The 20,543-nt window shown below is 35.1% G+C and overlaps 1 protein-coding gene and 1 non-coding gene across 4 annotated transcripts in view; both read right to left on the bottom strand.

Annotated features, from left to right (window-relative positions):
* Positions 1 to 922: 922 nt before the first annotated feature.
* The window catches only part of ABHD18 (abhydrolase domain containing 18), a 34,983-nt gene continuing 15,362 nt past the window's right edge, over positions 923 to 20,543 (bottom strand). Inside the window, exons 5-13 of one of the 3 annotated variants that reach the window (XM_012531363.3) lie at positions 20,026 to 20,104; positions 19,583 to 19,667; positions 18,005 to 18,032; positions 14,221 to 14,359; positions 12,004 to 12,093; positions 11,234 to 11,335; positions 6,850 to 7,228; positions 6,231 to 6,393; positions 923 to 3,318 (exon numbers count right to left, since the gene is read on the bottom strand). In XM_012531363.3, coding sequence (XP_012386817.1) covers positions 3,267 to 3,318; positions 6,231 to 6,393; positions 6,850 to 7,228; positions 11,234 to 11,335; positions 12,004 to 12,093; positions 14,221 to 14,359; positions 18,005 to 18,032; positions 19,583 to 19,667; positions 20,026 to 20,104 — 1,117 coding nt within the window. In that variant the 3' untranslated portion in view covers positions 923 to 3,266. The other 2 variants (XR_004480796.2, XM_049709474.1) reach the window with 2 other exon arrangements.
* Positions 14,021 to 14,157, bottom strand: LOC117199597 (small nucleolar RNA SNORA42/SNORA80 family). Its single transcript, XR_004480871.1, has one exon. It is a non-coding gene; the product is annotated as a small nucleolar RNA SNORA42/SNORA80 family (small nucleolar RNA).

Raw genomic sequence — 20,543 nt, 5'->3', positions numbered from 1 at the left:
TGCAGGCTAAAATTTGAGAACCACTGACCTTAGAAGGGTGTTTTTCAAAATGTAATGTGTATTTGAACCATCTGGAGATCTTATTCAAATGCATATTCTGACTCAGGAAGTTTGGGATGGCACCTGAGATTCTAAGTTTCTAACAAACTCCCAGAGGATGCTGCAAATCTACTGACCACACTTAGAGCAGTAAAGTGGTACGTACTTTAGGTAGGTACTTTATCCAGGTACTGTATATAGGAAAACTTTTATCCCAGCTAGTTTATACACAGATTAAACTTTTTACAGTTGTTTATACAGTTTTTCTTAATTAACACAATCTGGTGAATCTGCCTATTAGCTCTTTTAGTCCTGAGGAAAATCCTTGGATTTTTGGTCCAACATTTTCTAGTTAAAACTGTTTTCAAAGTCCTTCACACAGTCATTGGTTTCTTAGGATTCTGCCTATAACAGTATTCCTAGAATTAGGTTACTCTGCTCCTGCAAAATGGTCAAAATGTACCTCTTTTCCCTTTGTCTAATCTGCCATAACCTTTCTTTTATTTCCAAACTGAGTTTCTACAGCAGCCTCTGCTCAGGACCCCTATTCCCAGTCCTATAGTTCTTATCTCTAGATTTTAATTGTTTGCAGTACATTTACTAGTGTAAATGTAATAATATCTAATAGTGAGTTACACAACATTTAGATTGGTCTGTCAGAATGCTGGTTTCCCTGACATCACACATTTTGGGGGGAAATTTGGCTCTTGTTGTAGATACTGAATACTGTTTTGCTAGAGACTCCTTTGCTTATATTTGCCTTACGTTGTTTGGGTCATAATATTACTAAGAAGGAACATACACTTATTTCAAGTTTGGCTATATTAATCAAATGTGACATGGGTTTTCTGCGTTTAGAATAATACGTCTTGAACATAACAAGTAATTTTTAAGACTTTTATTGTGAAGTAAAAAATATTTGGAAATTATTTTTAAAATTTCAGTTACAGAGTCAATAATTCAATAATCTTTATAAAAGAAAGCACCACCTTAAAATTTACATTCATAAGAAACAATCTAAAATGCATATGCTAAAATGATTTAATAGTACTTACAACATTATCAAATCATGAAATTCAGAAATGTTTTTTAACCACAGATCTAAGTCGGGGTGTCAGGCTCAGATGTCTTCAGGGCTAAGTGGGAAACACAAAGTAGTGAAGTAGTCTAATACAAGAGCTTGGAGTCTGGTGGATTATGGCAAACTGGGGAATGCATACACAGTCTAAAGACTTCTCGAATTCAAAAATTTTGCTGGAGGTATTATGCACACTGAATAAAACAACTGTGGGACAAGCTGTCCTGTACTGATTGCCAGTTTGCAACTCTGGGCTAAATGAATTTCTAGCAATTTATGTACCCAATCTTCAAAATGGCAGACAGCACTTCTTTAGGTAGTTGTGTGCATATATTCTTAGAACATCTGGATAAGAGAAGAAATTTTAAAAACACCTCTTTCACATTTATTTGGGAGAAATTAGTTATGCCTAAGAATTAATTAAACTGAAATGAAATTTCATTCTTTTACCAATAGAAAGTTACATACCATAGTACATTATTGCTTAGTAGGAAATATTTATGTGAAAAATAAAGTACTGGTTTCACTAAAGCTATTGCTCAGAAAGCAATCACCTCACTATATACATAAGAAAATACTTGTAATTCAGTTAACAACAAGGTTTACTTTATCTTTAAAGGGTATTTTGTTGGAGAACTTTAGTAGATTTCATACTTTTAGTGAAAAGTAAAGGTTCTAATCTGAACATGTAAAATTGCTATAGCTCAAATGGCTGTAACTATGTTTGTTTGTTATGTCAAAGTAGTTTTACAGAATTTACAACACTGTATGCCATCAGTGACTTCACATTAATCATTTAAAAATAGTTTTTAAAAATTAAGGTGATGGAGGCATTAGAGGGCCAAATAAAATCTCCTTTAAAAAGCTACAAAGGCATCTTATAATTCAAATATCCTTACTAGACTAGGAATACATATTTTAAAATAACCCACAGACAACACATATTTCAAAAAAATAAAACTCAAATATATTTTTTCTAAACCCCAAATATTTTCTACTTTTAAAAACATTTTAGTTCTTGGCTTGAGAAGTTTAACATAAAAAGAAAGCACCAGGAATTCCCTGGCGGTCCAGTGGTTAGGACTCTGCACTCTCGCTGAGGGCCCGGGTTCAATCCCTGGTTGGGGAACTAAGATCCCACAGGCCGTGCAGTGCAGCCAAAAAAGTTTAAAAGTAAAATAAAATAAAAAGAAAGCACCAAGTGTAGCCATATAATATTTTTAAAAAGTACTAGTTATTATATCTTTTCCGTAAAATAAAGTTTATACGGACAGATCAATTTCATATGTGGCCATTAATTTCTGAAATTAAAAAACCAAAGCTGTTAAGTACTTGGCCTAAAGTTAGATGTTTAGCAAATTCAGAGTATGTATACAAGAAAATGTTAAGAAACAGTTATTAATTAACGCAATAGGTCTTTCATTATTTCAGTGTTCATGAATTGAATCTTTTCAAGTAGGGGAAAAATGTTTGGCACTTTTTTCTAACCTAATATTTGGCAAAGTTTTAAAGTTTAGCCAAGTCTTATGCATCTTATCTGCATTCTCACATTCAATTTAATTATTAAAAGTACTTAAGTAGAAAGCAAAAAGGATTTTTTAGTATTCAAAGTTAAAACTGATTTTACACATGGTAAGTATCCATGGCAGAAAATTAAAGTTGAAAATAAGATTATAAATTCACTGTAGATCCGTAAAAGAAATAAACATGCTTCTCGAATCAAATCAATAATAGAAATGTCATGTAAGGTCATATATACAATATAGGGTGACATATTACAAACTAAGTTTGACTTAGCAGTTCTTTAAAAACCAATAGGGTTTCTATGAATAAATTTGTTTTAAATTAATAAATTATTCATAATTTAAAATGTAAAGTTTACATAAATAGTAACAACAGACTAGATATTGATTTTATGGGATTCCCACAAATAGTACAAAATAGTTCAGCATTATTTCATCCAAATATTGGTTTACAATTATTCAGATGTATTTAAAGATTATAGTTGACTGATCTGTAACACTGAATTCCAGACTAAATTGACAGCAATTAGATATATAGTGCTGTCTGCTTGTTCTTCACCTCATCAAAGGATCAAACTCCTTCCATAAGAAACATGATGGCTGCACTGGTTACATACGTGATCCCATTAGTTAGCGTATTTACGGAGGAAGCGTTCAAATGCATCATAGATGGCGCGCCTAAAATTAAATATGAAAGAAAAACTACAAGTAATTCGCAAAAAAAGGGGGACAGACAGTGTTTTTACTATAAGTTATTTGCAAATAACCGGTGTCTTGCAAGCTGACCTCCTCTCCAAATATCAATAGCTGTGGAAGAGGCAGGTACGTGAGGCTGAGTGTTTGGATCCATGTAACTTCACCAGCACTGGAAAACTTCAAATGTACTTCCAACCGATGGTTCATAAATGCCAACTTTTCCCATGAAGCACTTTTTTGTGCCTTTAAATTTATATATGTATACATTTATGTATAAAATATGAAATGATAAAATGAAAAGGAACTGGTTTCTTTTTATTCTGTTGCTTGTTGAAAATTAACTGGCTATAGAACTTTTCAAATGTAATATTCAATCTACTGCATAGATTATGATATAGCAACTGAACTTAAAAGCCTTAGTTTCCGGGGCTTCCCTGGTGACGCAATGGTTGAGAGTCCGCCTGCCGATGCAGGGAACACGGGGTCGTGCCCCGGTCCGGGAGGATCCCACATGCCGCGAAGCGGCTGGGCCCATGAGCTATGGCCGCTGAGCCTGCGCGTCCAGAGCCTGTGCTCCGCAACGGAAGAGGCCACAACAGTGAGAGGCCCGCGTACCGCAAAAAAAAAAAAAAAAAAAAAAAAAAGCCTTAGTTTCCTACATTAACTCCACTAGGCATTGTAGTATTTTAATTGGAAAGGAAGAGTCAAACTGATCTGGCCCAGGTTCATAAGATATTATTTTTAAGGCTTATTTTTTTTTCCTATTGTCAAATACATTTTCATTGTAGAAAATTCAGAAAAAGTCATAATCCCATCACTCTAAGATATCTACATTTAATCTTCTCCTACAAGCTTTTTTTAAAAAATGCTTATGTCTGTATTTTCACCCAGTTTAAATGATAACTGAGATCATATTAATCCTGTGTTATACTTGTTTGACTAAGCATTTCCCCACATCCTTAAAAAGATATTAAGATTAACTTTAAAACTAGCACCTGCTACAGACTGTGATTTCCAATTTGTTGGAAAGACAAAGCTTTGTATAATGTTTGTGTGTATTTGGCTCAAAAATCTATAAAATGAGGTCTAAGGTTGCAATCTGGGCTTGTGTACATGGTATGAGGAGAGTTAGTAAAGATATACATATGCATTTTAAATCATTTGAATAGTCTCTTATTCATTTGTATTATCAATCAGTTCTAAATAACTTAACCCAAATTATTAGAGCACATAAAGGATTGGCTTGTTTTATTTTTAAATCTGGGGAATGAAAAGCCTGAATTTGTAAAATTCTACTACTCCAATGTCATTTTTTTTTTTTTTGTGGTACGCGGACCTCTCACTGTTGTGGCCTCTCCCGTTGCGGAGCACAGGCTCCGGACACGCAGGCTCAGCGGCCATGTCACAGGCCCAGCCGCTCTGTAGCACGTGGGATCTTCCCGGACTGGGGCATGAACCCGTGTCCCCTGCATCGGCAGGCAGACTCTCAACCACTGCGCCACCAGGGAAGCCCTAAACTTTGTTAGGTTTTGAAGTGACTAGTGGGGAGTAGGAGAAGCCAAATGGCTTAGCAGTTACTCCACCAGAGCATGTTATTTAATCTTTTTTGTTTCCTGTGTTTCTGTGTAAAGGTGATATTAAAAATAACATATGAAGCAATTGCTCTAGTACCTAGCACATGTTGATAGCTAACATTTATCTCTTTCTCAAATGAAGCCTTCAGATTAGCACTTATGAGTTTTTACTGCTGACTTCTATTCTTCCTAATGCCTCTCAGCCACACTCCCACATAGATACATAAAAGAGTAAAAGAAATTTGACAACGATTTACTAAAACAAGCATGTGCGTTCCCTGCATTCACATGTATAACAGAACTTTAGACTCTTGAGCAACCCTAGCAACACTAAGTACTCACAATTTTCGTTTGTTTTTGTCTTAGTTTTGCTGTGCCAGAGGGTCACTTGAGTACTGGATAAGTAGTCTGCTCACTCACCAACTAACAGGGACTCAAATGCTTGATACATGAGTATTTTTTAAAAGATCATACTATAAAAAGAAAGGGTTACTATATTCTTGAGGACATTACAGACTTGGAGAATTAGACTGTACCTCAAAAAGGTGATATCTATAAACTGAACTACATAAGCAACAACATACAAAGAATTATTCCTTAGGTTAAAAAGAACTAAAACTGTCAAACATACAGCACACGCATTCTTCTATTATACCACTATCCAGCTGGCAGTTTTGGAACACTGCACAGGGCACTGGTCTAAGCACTTTATGTGAACTAATTTAACCATTAATGATAAATATTCCAATGATACCTGTTAACAATCAAATCTGAATAGAAGTAGAAATAAAACAGCATTATCAAAAAACTAGAATAATAGCAAAAAGTCTTTATAAATTTTATCAAATACCAGAGTCGTACAAGGTTATTAACAATAAAACCAGTATTTCACTTCTCTTTTAGGGTTCAATATTCACCTGCTACTGAAAAACATTGCTACATTATTCCACAGATACTCAGGTCATTCTGAGAGAAGAACATCAGAGTGGAGTGAAAAGTTCACGATGAGCTAAAGCGAGTTTTGCAAACGCTAATGTTCCTCCCTACACCCTAAAACACCTGGCTATTAATACCTGAAGAGGGTATAACCACACAACAAAGCATGCCTATCATATGCTATTTCCTAGTTCTCTAGAAGGAAAAGAAAATAAAAAGACAAGATAGGAAAGAGTATCACAGTGTGAGAATTGAGAGAGGCACGAAGGAAATAAGAAGGCTAAAATGTATAATAAAAATACCCAATCTTTATATTTGTTGAGCCAAAAAAGTCCCCAAAACAAACAACAAATAAATAGACACCTGTTAGACCAATCATCTTACCTGAAGAGTCCTTGTTTAAAAAGATAAGCACTAATATGACCCCCTTCTAGATATCGGATTTCACAACCAGGCCAAATTTCTTGTAGACTTCGAACTCCTGTTCGTGGAATATAGGCATCTTCTTTGGCTTGAACCACTATGATGAGGCTTGGGTCAACTGGAACTAGGTACAGGATTTTTTTAAGATGCAACATATATACTTTTAAGAAGCTCGAAGAATTTTATATAAATACTAGTAATCATATTGGAAAATAAAATACACCATACAATGCAGTAAGTAAAACATTTGCCGAACTAAAACTTTTGATTATTAAACTTCTGATTATTATTATCTAATACAAAATTGAGATGAATATTCTAAAGAAGATACAAAACCCAATGTTTTTAAAGAACTAATAAAATGGTCTTAGATTTTCATGGATAAAATTTAAATATGATACATTTACATAACCAACTTATCTTAGAAAAAACAATGTAGAGCCAACAATAAATATATTCTTGAAAATATGAAATTATCTTGTAAAGCATCCTTAAAAATATTTCACATGTTTTACATATCATCAGCATGATTATCACATATCATCAGCAAATATTCTCAATTTCATATAAAAATTAATACCTGAGAAATTTGCTACATGAGTACATTCATCCATAACTCCTTTCATAAATATTAAAGGTTCTTTCTGAAGAGTGTTTCTTCTTTGTTCTTTACTGAGTAGGTGGTATGACTGAGGATTACAGCGCGTATAACTACTTTTGTTGGTTGAAAGTGTTTGATTGAAGCACCCCATCCTAGAGGTATCTTGCAACAAGAGTCCTTCTGATGTGGCACTGATAGATGTTTTACTAGATTTATGGCACTCAGCAGCTTTTTGGGACACAACTTGGTCCGCCATATCTAAATTTAAAGTTCTAGAAACCAGGTTAAGGTTAGTTAGCTTGTCTGCACTGCTAGGGAAGTGTTTCAGGAACTCTTGTCCCATTTTGAAAGAATCTGTCTGATTATATGAAAGAAAAGAAAATGTCATTTAATATAAAATAGGATTTTATTTAACAACCTTGTTAAAACAGAGAAAACACAAACGTCCATCAATGGATAAACAAAATGTAGTATATACATACAATAGATTATTATTCAGTCTTAAAAGGGAATGAAATTCTGACACATGCTACAACATGGATGAACTTTGAAGACATTATGCAAAATGAATAAGCCAGACACAAAAGGACAATATTGTATGATTCCATTTTTATGCGGTACCTAGAGTACTCAAATTCATTCAGATAGAAAGTAGAATGGTAGTTGCCAGGGGATGGGAAGCGGGGTGAATAGAGTTTTGTTTAATGGGTACAGAGTTTCAGTTTAGGAAGATGAAAAAGTTCTGGAGATGGATGGTGGTGATGGTTACACAACAATGTAAATGTACTTAATACTACTGAACTGTACACTTAAAAATGGTTAAAATGGTAAATTTTATATTGTGTATATTTTACCATAATAAAAACAAAAAGAGAAAAGAGATGTCAAAATTTAACTGAGAATGAAGATAAATGATACTTTATTGCTGAATGTTTCTTACTAAATGGTAAAGACTATCATTTAGCCTGTGACATGTGTTTTGTTTTGTTTTGGCTGCACCTTGCGGCTTGCAGGATCTCAATTCCCTGACCAGGGATTGAACCTGGGTCCCCAGCAGTGGAAGCATGGAGTCCTAACCACTGGACCTCCAGGGAATTCCCGCCTGTGTCATGTTTTTTATTGCCAAAGTTTTGAAATCCATGATTTGCTTTAACCTTAGAACTTCTAAAATTCTTATGAGTGCATCCTGGCAGCAATACACCAGCCACCCCAAATCCCTTTCTCAGGCTGAACTAAGAAAAATTAAAAATTATCAAGGTTGGACATCCCTGGTGGTGCAGTGGTTAAGAATCCACCTGCCAATGCAGGGGATACGGGTTTGAGCCCTGGTCCGGGAGGACTCCACATGCCGCAGAGCAACTAAGCCCGTGCGCCACCACAACTACTGAGCCTGCGCTCTAGAGACCAAGAGCCACAACTACTGAGCCCGTGTGCTACAACTACTGAAGCCCGTGCGCCTAGAGCCCAAGATCCCCAAAAGAGAAGCCACTGCAATGAGAAGCCCGTCCGTGCACCACAGCAAAGAGTAGCCCCCACTCGCCGCAACTAGAGAAAGCCCGCGCACAGCAACGAAGACCCAATGCAGCCATAAATAAATAAATTAATTAATTAAAAACAAAAAACTTATAAACATGTTCAATTTCACTTATCCTTAAGTAAATTTTTTTTTTGCTGAGGGATGCAGGATCTTAGTTCCATGACCAGGGATTGAAACCATGCCCCTTGCAGTAGAAGCGTGGAGTCCTAACTACTGGACGGCACCGCCAGGGAAGTCCCTACTTAAGTAAATTAAATAAAAACTATACCAAATTTCCCTGTCTGGTTGACCAAAAAGCCATGTAAGTCTGATAACACACTGAATTTGTGAACTTATGGGGAAACAGACACACATGTTCCTGCTGGTAGTGTAAATTCACACAACTAGAATTAGACAAAATCTAAGATTACAACTGCTTATACCCTTCTACTCAGCAACAACATTTCTAGGAATTTGCACTTGTGAACTGATGTATGTACAATGTTACTTATTGCAGAACTGTTTGTTAATAGTGAAGGATGAGAAGCAACATAAATGCCCATCAACAGGATACTGGTTAATAAATCATGGTACATCCGTCCATATAATAGGCTGTTATGCAGCAGTGAAAAAGAAAAAGGAAACATTTGTGTATTGTCCATAAGAAAAGGGAAGAGAGAAAAGCTGAGATTTCTTTCAGTTTGAAAAATTCCTTGAAATACTAAATAATATAGTGGGTTATTTGTTGACAGAGATAGGACCTAGGCAAACTGGGAACAAGGGTAGGAATCGTTTTACTATATTTCTTTTTATGCTTTTTGATACTTGAACTATATGACCATACAACCTATTTAAAAAATAAAAGAAAGAAAAATGGGTTGAAGGCAAGGGAAAACAAACAAACCACAACAACCTGGTTAGCAGAACAAATCACTAAAGCTATCCAGATCACAGAAATATAAAAAGGAAGGAAAGGAGGTTTAGTAACATCAGGAAATGGAAGATCAAAGCATCCTAGAATTATTCAGAGCAGTACATCAACAAATTTAATTTCTTTTGATTGGGAAAACACAGTTTTTAAAATAGAAAAAAAGGAAGCTGGCTTGATATTTCTTGAATATTCATAACTGTGAACTAGTTCTAACTAAGACAAAAGGACTCTTGTATACAATCACCAAGAGTCACAGAGAGAAAGGGCTGGAGAAGAATACACTGTCATTTCAGACAGGCAAAATTTATGAACCTCCCTTAAAAAATGCATGTTAGGTTTTCTCATAAGCTCTCAAATATAAGTATCTTTCTGATTATATGTATAGTGGGACACAGGAACTAGCTAACAGGGAGAGCTATTTTGTAATAAAGTTCTTAGGCAAGTAATTAACTGCCCTTTGAGGCTCCGCAAAATAGACCTATTTTACAAGAGTGAGCCCCCCTCCCCCCCGCCTCCCTTCCCCCTCCCCCTTCCCCCTCCCCCCTCCCCCGCCTCCCTTCCCCCCTCCCCTCCCCCCCCACCGCCGCCTCCCTCTCCCCCTTCCCCGACCAAGCTGCACTGCAGGCTGGATCTTCTTCCAGACCAGGGGTCAAACCCGTGCGCCTGCAGTGGGCGTGCAGAGTCCTAACCGCTGGACTGCCAGAGAAGTCCCCTACAAAAGTGAGTTTTATTTTGATGGAATTACAAATAAAAAGTCCTCGTTGATAGTAGAAAGAGTCTTTTTCCCTGAGGTTTCTTGAGGTTCTCTGTAACTTTTAAACTGAATGTGCAAAATTTTAAAATTCATGAAAAGAAAAAAACATTTCTGAAAAGAATTGGTCACCTTAGGAGAATAATAGAGAACCAACTCATTTCCCTGATAATTGGTAAATTAAGGTATATGTAATGAACTATGAGGTAACCAAATAATTGATAAGGGAAGTGGCTTTTTTTAAAATCAAAGTATTCCAATTAATAAATGAAAAAAGAGGATAGAATTAGAGTATCAGCATTTTGCAACACTCAATATAATAGACACAGACATTAAATATCAACGGCTGCTTACACCACAAAATGAGCAGCCAGACATTATCTGCTTCCTATACTCTTACTAAAGAATGATAAACTGAGTTTAATCAAGCCTCTAGACCTAGTTGCCAATTTGCAGGCAATAGAGAGCATGGAGGAATATGCTAACGTGTACCATGAGAATGCAAACAAAAATCTAGACTGTGAGAAACTCTACAGGTAAACAGCCCAAGTTCTTCAATAGATAAATTATAAGGAAAAGAAAAGGATGAAAGGGAACTTATAGATTAAAAGACACTTAAAAGACCCATAAAATAAAAGAACTGAAGTGTCCAGGGATGCATATTTGACAGAAGGAAGTAATCACTATAAAAATCAGGATAATGATAACTAAATAGTAGGAGGAGAAAGGTCTTCTGATTAGGACACATGAAAGTGGTTTGTGGGTTGGGTGCTAAGTTCTGAGCTGGGTGGTCAAGTTCTATTCAAATGTGTTAGCCATTTAATAAATGTAGTAAGCTATGCAGTTGCTTTGCATGATTTTCTATATTTTATTTTTAAATGAAGAATTTTATTAAGTAAAAAATAGTACTGCTTTTTAAAAATCTGCAATTCAGGGAATTCCCTGGCAGTCCAGTGGTTAGGACTCCGTGCTCTCATTGCTGAGGGCTGGGTTCAATCCCTGGCTGGGGAACTAAAATCTCACAAGTCACGTGGAGCGGTCACACACAAAAAAGTTATATATGTTAAAAAAACAAAACAAAACTGCAATTCTTTTTAAAAATCTGAATCATTAAACATGATCAACATTTCCCCCACAATGTTCTGCAGAAGTTAAAAATACTTACTCCACAATATTCAAGCATGTGAATAATTTCTTCTTCATAAACTGTCTGTGTATAATACTGCTTTTCTAGCTCCCTCCAATTAATCGATTTACTTAGCACGCCCTGAAATAACAAAAATTAAGATCAAATCACACGTATAAAGCACGTTGTCCAGTAGTTTTTATTATTATTACTGTGCAGAAAAAAATTAACAAAGCAGACTTGAGATTTCCTATCTTTAAACAAGCCTGCTTGTGAGGTTGGCCCTTGCCTAGAGTCTGGTAACTTGACAGTAAACAGTTCTTTACCCGATATAAAACTTCCAAAATGATAAAGTGGGTCACTGTGCCTAAACTGCTTATACAAACAATGTAGTTTCTACTGAACACCTGATTTCCTTCTGGAATTTAGTACATGCTAGGCAGAGGGTGCCTAAGCGACTGACCCCTGATATAAACCCTGGACTCCTAGGCTCAAATGAGCTTCACTGATGGACAACACTTTGCACATATTGCCATAACTCATTGCTGAGGGAATTAAACACAACATGAGAGACTCCACTGGAAGTTTATGCCTGGTTTCCTCTGGACTTTGCCTTGTGTGCCTTTTCCCTTGATTGATTTTGTAGTGTATCATTTTGCTGCAATAAGTTTTAGTTGTGAGTATAGCTATATACTGAGTCCTGCGATTCCTTCCAGTGAATCACCAAGCCTGGGGGTGATTTTGGAACCCTGCAAACAATTACCGTTAATTATATATAATTATCTAAACATTAATTGCAATTAAATTACCGTAGTGAAGACCCCAGATGCTGTGGACCAAGACAGACATGGAATCAGTGGCATGGGCTTAGGCCAGCTGGATACTGCTAAGGAAGCCATCTGTAACATGATAACAGAGAGATTCAGTTTAAAGTTTACATTCACCAAAATGAAAAATATTTAATATTAAGAAGTACTTTGTATAGTAGCTGATGAGATAAGACATGAACACGAAGTCTCTTAAACACTCATTAGAATGTCTAGCAAACTCTCCAAATTCCCCAAACCATAAAACTCAACAATGATATATAACTGCCCTCTAAAAAGCAATAAAATGTATTAGGAAATTTTAAGTACCTTAAGACCCATCACAGAAAGCTACTTTCTACTGATAAATATAGAGCAAACATGCTAGGATGTAGATGCTGGGCAGTAGGCTAAGCACACTCATTACGTAAGTGACCTGCTCAGAAAGAGCAAAATCTCAACCATAAAATCTCAGGCTTTCGAGGCTGACTGAAAGATGTCAAGAATTTGGTGAACTACAAAGCAGATTATAATTGATATAAACTGATATAAAATGATGTAATATGTTTAGAGAAGGGAAATGTTATTTTTGGCTAGAGGAATCAGAGAAGGCTTCATGAAATGGTTGAGTCTTTTAGGTGAAATGAAAGATGGGGTGTGGTCTTCCATATAAAGGAGACAGTATAATCAAAGGCAAGATGGTGAGAAACACAGGGTCTGGTAGGGAAACAGCCAATATATTTCAGTTACGCTGGTCAGTAGGGCACATGTGACCAATGGGGTAGGGGAGATAGGTAGGGCTAGAAAGATCGATCAGGATCAGATCAGAGGTCGCTTTGTTCTGTAGATAATGGGGAATTAATAAAGAGACCTGAGCAAAGGAGTGTTATTGTCAAGTGATTCAATGAAGCTAAATAGTATTTTATAACATTGATTAGAGAGGGTGAGATTTGAGGTAGGGAAACCAGTTTATAGGTAGTAGTCCAGCTGACCATTATAACACCCCGACCTGGGTCATAACAATGGAAACACTACTAGTTAGGAAAAGAAATCCTTTCCCACTCTTCAGTTTCACTGTCTTTAGTTGTTTTGAATTTGAGTTTTTGAAGCTAATTTTATCAGTTTCACTCTTTGGTAGTTGTTTTGAATTTGAGTAAGGTTTTACAATTAATTTCATAATTCAAATGACTTACACAATATATATATATATTTTAATGTACTGTATGACTAATATGTCCAGAAAATGAACCAGAGCATGTTCCTGGCCCTCACTGAATCAATTGCTTTATAGAGAAAACAGACTGCTAGACAAGTAATCACAGTAAAATGAAATAAGTACGTGTTATTGAGAAACGAAGTATAGTCTAGGATAAGGCTGGGAATCCAGAAGAGTTTCTCACAGGAAGTAAGCTCTACTCTGGAAGCGAAAGGACAAGCTCTTATTCGGCCAGGTGAAAGGGAATGAGGGGGCACTAGATGGGTGCCAGCACCTGGCATTGCTAGTGCCCAGTTCAATAGCAAAACCTGTGGAAGGTTTTAAGCAGGAGAGAGCAGAGATCAGATTTAGGAAGACCACTCTAGTTAACAGTGTGGAGAAAAAGCCTTAAGAATAAGGTTAAGGAGTGAAAAGACTAGACAGAGAAACCAATTAGGAGGCCGTTTTAGTACACTCTAGAAAGCAAAGGTAAAACAGGTTGATGGAGAGAAGAGATAAAGGAAAAGTGTTTTCCAAATTAGCTATCTTCACCAATTTAACAGCAAAATAAGGCATTTATAGTTGACACTTGAAGTTAAGTTTATAATCAACTTTTAATAAAATATTAAATCTAACACCTGAGATATAGCTGTGGAGTAAGTAGTATAATCAGTGTCTACATGAATCATACAAAAAATATCATTACTTCATAATTGGAATGAAAATTTAGAATCTGTTTCTGCTTTCACCAAAACTAAAATTAATTCTATACCTAAAGTGAATTTTTAAATAAATAGATTCCCTAGATCTTCCCCCCACCTCCCACACTGTACAACCCCTTTCAGTGCTCACAGCCCACAGGTAAGGAGACTGGGCAATCGTTCAAGGCTGCAATTTTCTCCGGCATGCGTACACTATGAGACTCCCACAGAGGAGGATGTGTCATAAATCCATTACCTTGCTTGATTCCCTAGATTTTATAAACATAACCACAATTAAATATCAGTTAAAATGAAAATGCTTACGTGTCCTCCCATGGATATTCCGGTCATTCCTAGAGGTCCATAACCCTCCCTCTCTAGCCAGTGCAAGAGAGCTGCAGATTCTAAAACAAGAGCTCCTCCCATCACAAAAAGATCAGACACGTTTTTTAAGCTGGACCTTCTAGCCTCACAAAATAAAAGAGAAAATTATTTATTTTATGTATTTACATTATATTATATGCAAATTTAAAACAGGCAGCCAGAATACATGTTTTTCCTTTAAAGGACCAGATAGCTAAGTAAAACAATGGAATAAATGGATGGAATTGGAATGCTGCTAACATTGTTCTGCATATTAATCACCTAAAACTTATTTTTTAAAAAAGCTGTATCTAGGGACTTCTCTGGTGGTACAGTGGTTAAGAATCTGCCTGCCAATGCAGGGGACATGGATTCAAGCCCTGGTCCAGGAAGATCCCACATGCTGCGGAGCAACTAAGCCCGTGCGCCACAACTACTGAGCCTGCGCTCTAGAGCCCGCGAGCCACAACTACTGAAGCCTGCATGCCTAGAGCCTGTGCTCCACAACAAGAGAAGCCACCACAATGAGAAGCCCACACACCACAACGAAGAGTAGCCCCCGCTTGCTGCAACTAGAGAAAGCCTGCGCACATCAAGGAAGACCCAACGCAGCCAAAAATAAATTAAAAAAAAAAAAAAAAGCTGTATCTGCTCTACAACATATAATTTTCATTGAGTTTCAACTACCAAACTATTTTGAAGTCCAGAAAAGAATGTCTTATTTACTTGATATAACTTAAAACTGTTAAAATATGTATGAGAAAATAATATTTCTATACTGTCAATTTTTCATTAAATTACCACGACTGATATAAGGAAAAACAAATTTATAGTTGTCCCTTCTAAGAAAAAAATAATTACAATAGAACATAAAGCACATTTTTTTTAAAGCAGTGTAAAATAATTCACCTAATTCTAGGCATTTTTCACAGAACTAGAGCAAATTTTTTTTTAATTTATATGGAAACACAAAAGACCCCAAATAGCTAAAGCAATCTTGAGAAAGAAAAATGGAGCTGGAGGAAGCAGACTCCAGCTGATTCCTGTAGTATACTGTAGCTATACTACAAAGCTACAGTAATCAAAACAGTATGGTACTGGCACAAAAACAGAAATATAGATCAATGGAATAGGATAGAAAGCCCAGAAATAAACTCATGCACCTATGGTCATTTAATCTATGACAAGGGAGGAAAGAATATACGATGGAGAAAAGACAGTCTCTTCAATAAGTGGTGCTGGAAAAACTGGACAGCTACATGTAAAAGAATGAAATTAGAACATTCTCTAACACCATACACAAAAATAAACTCAAAATGGATTAAAGACCTAAATGTAAGACCAGGTACTATAAAACTCTTGGAGGAAAACATAGGCAGAACATTCTGACATAAATCACAGCAATATCTTTTTCTATCACCTCCTAGAGTAATGGAAATAAAAACAAAAATAAACAAATGGGACCTAATTAAACTCAAAAGCTTTTCCACAGCAAAGGAAACCATAAACAAAACAAAAAGACAACCCACAGAATGCGAGATAATATTTGCAAACAAAGCAACCGAGAAGGGATTAATCTCCAGAATACACAAACAGCTCTTACAGCTCTGTGTCAAAAAAAAAACAAACAACCCAATCAAAAAATGGGCAAAAGATCTAAATAGTCATTCCTCCAAAGAAGACATACAGATGGCCAAAAAGCACATGATAAGATGCTCAACATCACTAATAATTAGAAAAATGCAAATCAAATCTGCAGTGAGGTATCACCTCGCACCAGTCAGAATGGCCATCAGCAAAAAGTCTACAAACAATAAATGCTGGGAGGGTGTGGAGAAAAGGGAACCCACCTACACTGTTGGTGGGAATGTAAACTGGTACAACCTCTATGGAGAACAGTATGGAGCTTCCTTAAAAAACTTAAAATAGAACTACCATATGATCCAGCAATCCCACTCCTGGGCATATCCAGAGAAAACCATAATCTGAAAGGATACATGCACCCCAATGTTCATTGCAGCACTATTTGCAATAGCTAAGACATGGAAGCAACCTAAATGTCCATCAACAGAGGAGTGGATAAAGAAGATGTGGTATATCTATCTATCTATCTATCTATACAATGGAATATTACTCAGCCATAAAAATGAAATAATGCCATTTGCAGCAACATGGATGGACCTCAAGATATCATACTAAGTGAAGTAAGTCATACCGAGAAAGACAAATAGCATATGATATCAATCATATGTGGAATCTAATTTAAAAAAAGATACAAATAAACTTATTTACAAAACAGAAACAGACTTACAGATATCAAAAACACACTTACAGTTACCAAAGGGGAAATGTGGCGGGGGAGGGATAAATCAGGAGCTTGGGATGAACATACACATACTATTATATATAAGATAGATAACCGGGACTTCCCTGGTGGTGCAGTGGTTAAAAATCAGCCTGCCAGGGCTTCCCTGGTGGCGTAGAGGTTAAGAATCCACCTGCCAATGCAGGGGACACGGGTTTGAGCCCTGGTCTGGGAAGATCCCACATGCCACGGAGCAACTAGGCCCATGTGCCACAACTACTGAGCCTGCACTCTAGAGCCTGCGAGCCTAGAGCCCGTGCTCCGCAACAAGAGAAGCCACCGCAATGAGAAGCCCTTGTACTGCAACGAAGAGCAGCCCCCTCTTGCCAAAACTAGAGGAAGCCCGTGTGCAGCAACGAAGACCCAACGCAGCCAAAAATAAAAAAAATAAATAAATTTAAATTAAGAAAAAAAGATAGATAACCAACAAGGACTTACAGTATAGCACAGCAAACTCTACTCAATATTCTGTGATAACCTATGTGAGAAGAGAATCTAAAAAATAGTGAATAGATGTATTTGTATAACTGACTCACTTTGCTGTACAGCAGAAACTAAAACAACGTTGTAAATCAATTATACTCAAATAAAATTAAAATCTTAAAAAAAGAAACAAGGCAACAACAACATAAAATAAAATAAATAGCAATGTAAAAGAATTCAAATAATACTAGGCTCATGTATTACCAAAATCTTAAATGTTGCTTATTTTCACAAAATACGTAATTTATGAATATAATGTTAGAACATTTTTATAATACATGTTTTGATTAATTTAAATACACACCAATTCAATTGAAACTTTCTGTTTTAGAAACTGATTTTACATAAGTACATTTCTTTATAAGAAGCACTTAAATATATATTTTTAGAATCCGGAACTATTCTTATATAATTATAAAAAATATGATTTTATTACTAAAGTGACCAAGTTACAATCTATTTTTTTAAGTCTATTGAATTTGTTACAATATTGCTTCTGTTTTATGTTTTGTTTTGGGTTTTTTTGGCTGCGAGGCATGTGGGATCTTAGCTCCTTGACCAGGGATTGAACCCACACCCCCTGCATTGGAAGGCAAAGTCTTAACCACTGAACTGCCAGGGAAGTCCCTATAATCTATTTTTTTAAATTTAATTCATATAAAGACATACATAATTAGCTCCTATATGAAACCTTGCCAAAATGTACAAAAATTCATTTTGTCAATGGTTATTTATTATACAACCATGTAGAATAATTATATGCAAAGATCCAGGTACCACAAAAATGCAAGGGGCCCAGAATTCTGTTTTTCAGAAAAAATGGTTAGGCTATCAAAAATTTTAAGATGGCTGAAAATTCAGTATAAAGACTGGAAAATGAAGATAACACATACTTACATTTGGTCCTTGGGTTTCCTGCAGCCATTTAAGAATGTGGGTCAAAGAGAAAGTTTTTAAATAATTAAACACACTCTGTGTCTCAAAACACATTAACTTAAGCAAAATAGTTAAACTTGAAGACAATTTAATGCTGAAATAACTATTTTCCAAATAGGCTGTTAAGGAGTTCTCAGGTTTTTCAACTTAATTATTTTTCTTTTTTTAAAAAGCTTCATTGAGACATAATCACATACCATACAATTCACCCATCTAAAGTGTACAATTCAATATTTTTAGTAATTCAGCAGGGTTGTGTAATCCCCAACTTAATATTAAAATGAAGTTTATTGGTTTCTTTTTTCACTTATAAAAAAATCTAGATAATTCAGAAAATCATGTTAGAAGAAAAACTATTTTATCTACAGACAACCATATGAATATTTTTTTGTATTTCTTTCCAAAATTTTCCCTTAGGTACAGTTTCTAAATAGAAAATAATGGATTTTCTATTTTAGGTTTTTTGCATACCTATGCCATACCATAGAGTTTTATATCCTCTTTTTGCATTATAAATACTTTTCATTCATTACTGTAAACTTTTTAAATAATAACTAACTGTTAAAATTTACTGCATCCTTATTATTTACCAGTATTAACTATTCTAATACTCTGAATAACCTAAGAGATTATTCCCATTTACCAAGGAAAAGTTGAGGTACTAAAAGGTTAATTAACAGGTTCAAGGTCATACAGGTAGTAAAGTAATAAACATAACACAACCAACTGTACAACATTCCAATGCTATGAACCACAATTTACTTAACCATTTTTCTATTGTTAGACATTTAAGCTATTTCTAATGTTTTACTATTATAAGTTATAAGCTATTAAATATCTTTCCTCTTTTCTATCATTTTCTCTTTTCTTAATATTTTATCCTTAGAATAAACTTCCCAGAATCAAAATGTCAAGGCATGTGAGATTTTTAAAGGTTTCTGATGCATATAGTAAAAATGCTTTCCCAAAGGGTTGAACTGCTTTTCACAGTCATCAGTAATAAGAGTGCCCATTTCACAATAGCCTTATGACTACTGTGTTTTATTTTTTAAATCTTTTGTAACTGCTCTTTTAACTTTACATTTCTCTTATTACCAGCAACGCTGAACATTTCTTTATATCTGCGCATCAGTTTCATTTCTTCTTCTGGGAATAGTCTGACATAATCTTGAAAATTAAGTTAAGAACTGTTCTAAACCTCAACTGATACTTAAATGTAAATGTATTTAAAACATGAGGGTTTCCTTAATAAGTCAAACACTTGACTTATTAATATTAAAATCCAGTATAAATCTCAAAAGAAACAGAAGAGCGGTTTATCTTCATTATACAACAAAAGCAAAATCCTTAAATTGCCTTTTAAAAAGGCATGAAACAATTTTTCACTTCTTTTCATTCTTGCTCCTTAATTCTTAAGCATTTTCTGAACTGACTAAATTTAACTGGTTTAGAAAAGCTGGTTACTATCATTCCTTTTGATGACTAAATCTATAAATAAATAAATAAGAGAAAAGATTTCTAGGTATCACAAAAGGATATAATAAGGGTTTTCTAACAGCAAAGAAGCCATTCGGGCTTCTTTAATCATAGGACGAGCCATTAGTGTTCGTCGTCTCCAGTAATGCTGAGGAAAGAAAAGATGATGTACTTAAAGAATATAATAAATAAATTAGGAGTGTGGGATTAACATATACACACTACTATATATAAAATAGGTAAACAACAAGGACCTGCTGTATAGCATCGGGAACTCTACTCAATATTCTGTAATAACCTATATGGGAAAAGAATCTACAAAAGAATGGATATATGTACAAGTATAACTGAATCACTTTGCTGTACACCTGAAACTAACACAATATTGTAAATCAACTGTAGTCTAATATAAAATTAAAATTAAAAATTAAAAAATATAATAACCACATCTGTTAAGGAGAGTAACTTAACAAATTAGGGATTAAGATGTTATAATAAAGTCTTACATGATCTCCTGTTCCAGCAAGATGAATACATACGGGTCTATATTTGCTGTTCCATTCTTTAGGCACAATAAATTGGAACCTATTTAAAATAAAACACATCAGTGAAACTAAAATCCTTTTAATACAAACTTTGAATTATTAAAAGTTTCATAATTAAATTATTTGGGACAAAAGGTCATTCAGAATTTTGACATTCAAACTGTAATTGACTTACTGTTTTCCATGTCCTGTTGGATGAAAGTACAGGTGCTTTATGGCATGATTATTCATCTATAAATTCTATTTCAATAAATATTAGCAATGTAGAATTGTGTATTTAAAATATCATGATATTTAGTAGTTTAAAAAAATCTGAGTTTTCAGGCACTGATGAATTTTCATTATCATTTATTTATTAAAATTCATTAAAATTCTGTTATGGGAATGTAATAAACATAAACATATGTTTTGGTAGGAAAAAAACCCTGTAACTGACTGATTAAACTAATGTTTGCCCAACTGGCAACAAAGATACTGTA

This window comes from Orcinus orca, chromosome 4 (assembly GCF_937001465.1).
Source record: "Orcinus orca chromosome 4, mOrcOrc1.1, whole genome shotgun sequence".
Classification (NCBI taxonomy): Eukaryota; Metazoa; Chordata; class Mammalia; order Artiodactyla; family Delphinidae; genus Orcinus; species Orcinus orca.
Note: the sequence above shows the minus strand (reverse complement) of the source record. Positions and strands in the feature narration are given on the sequence as shown.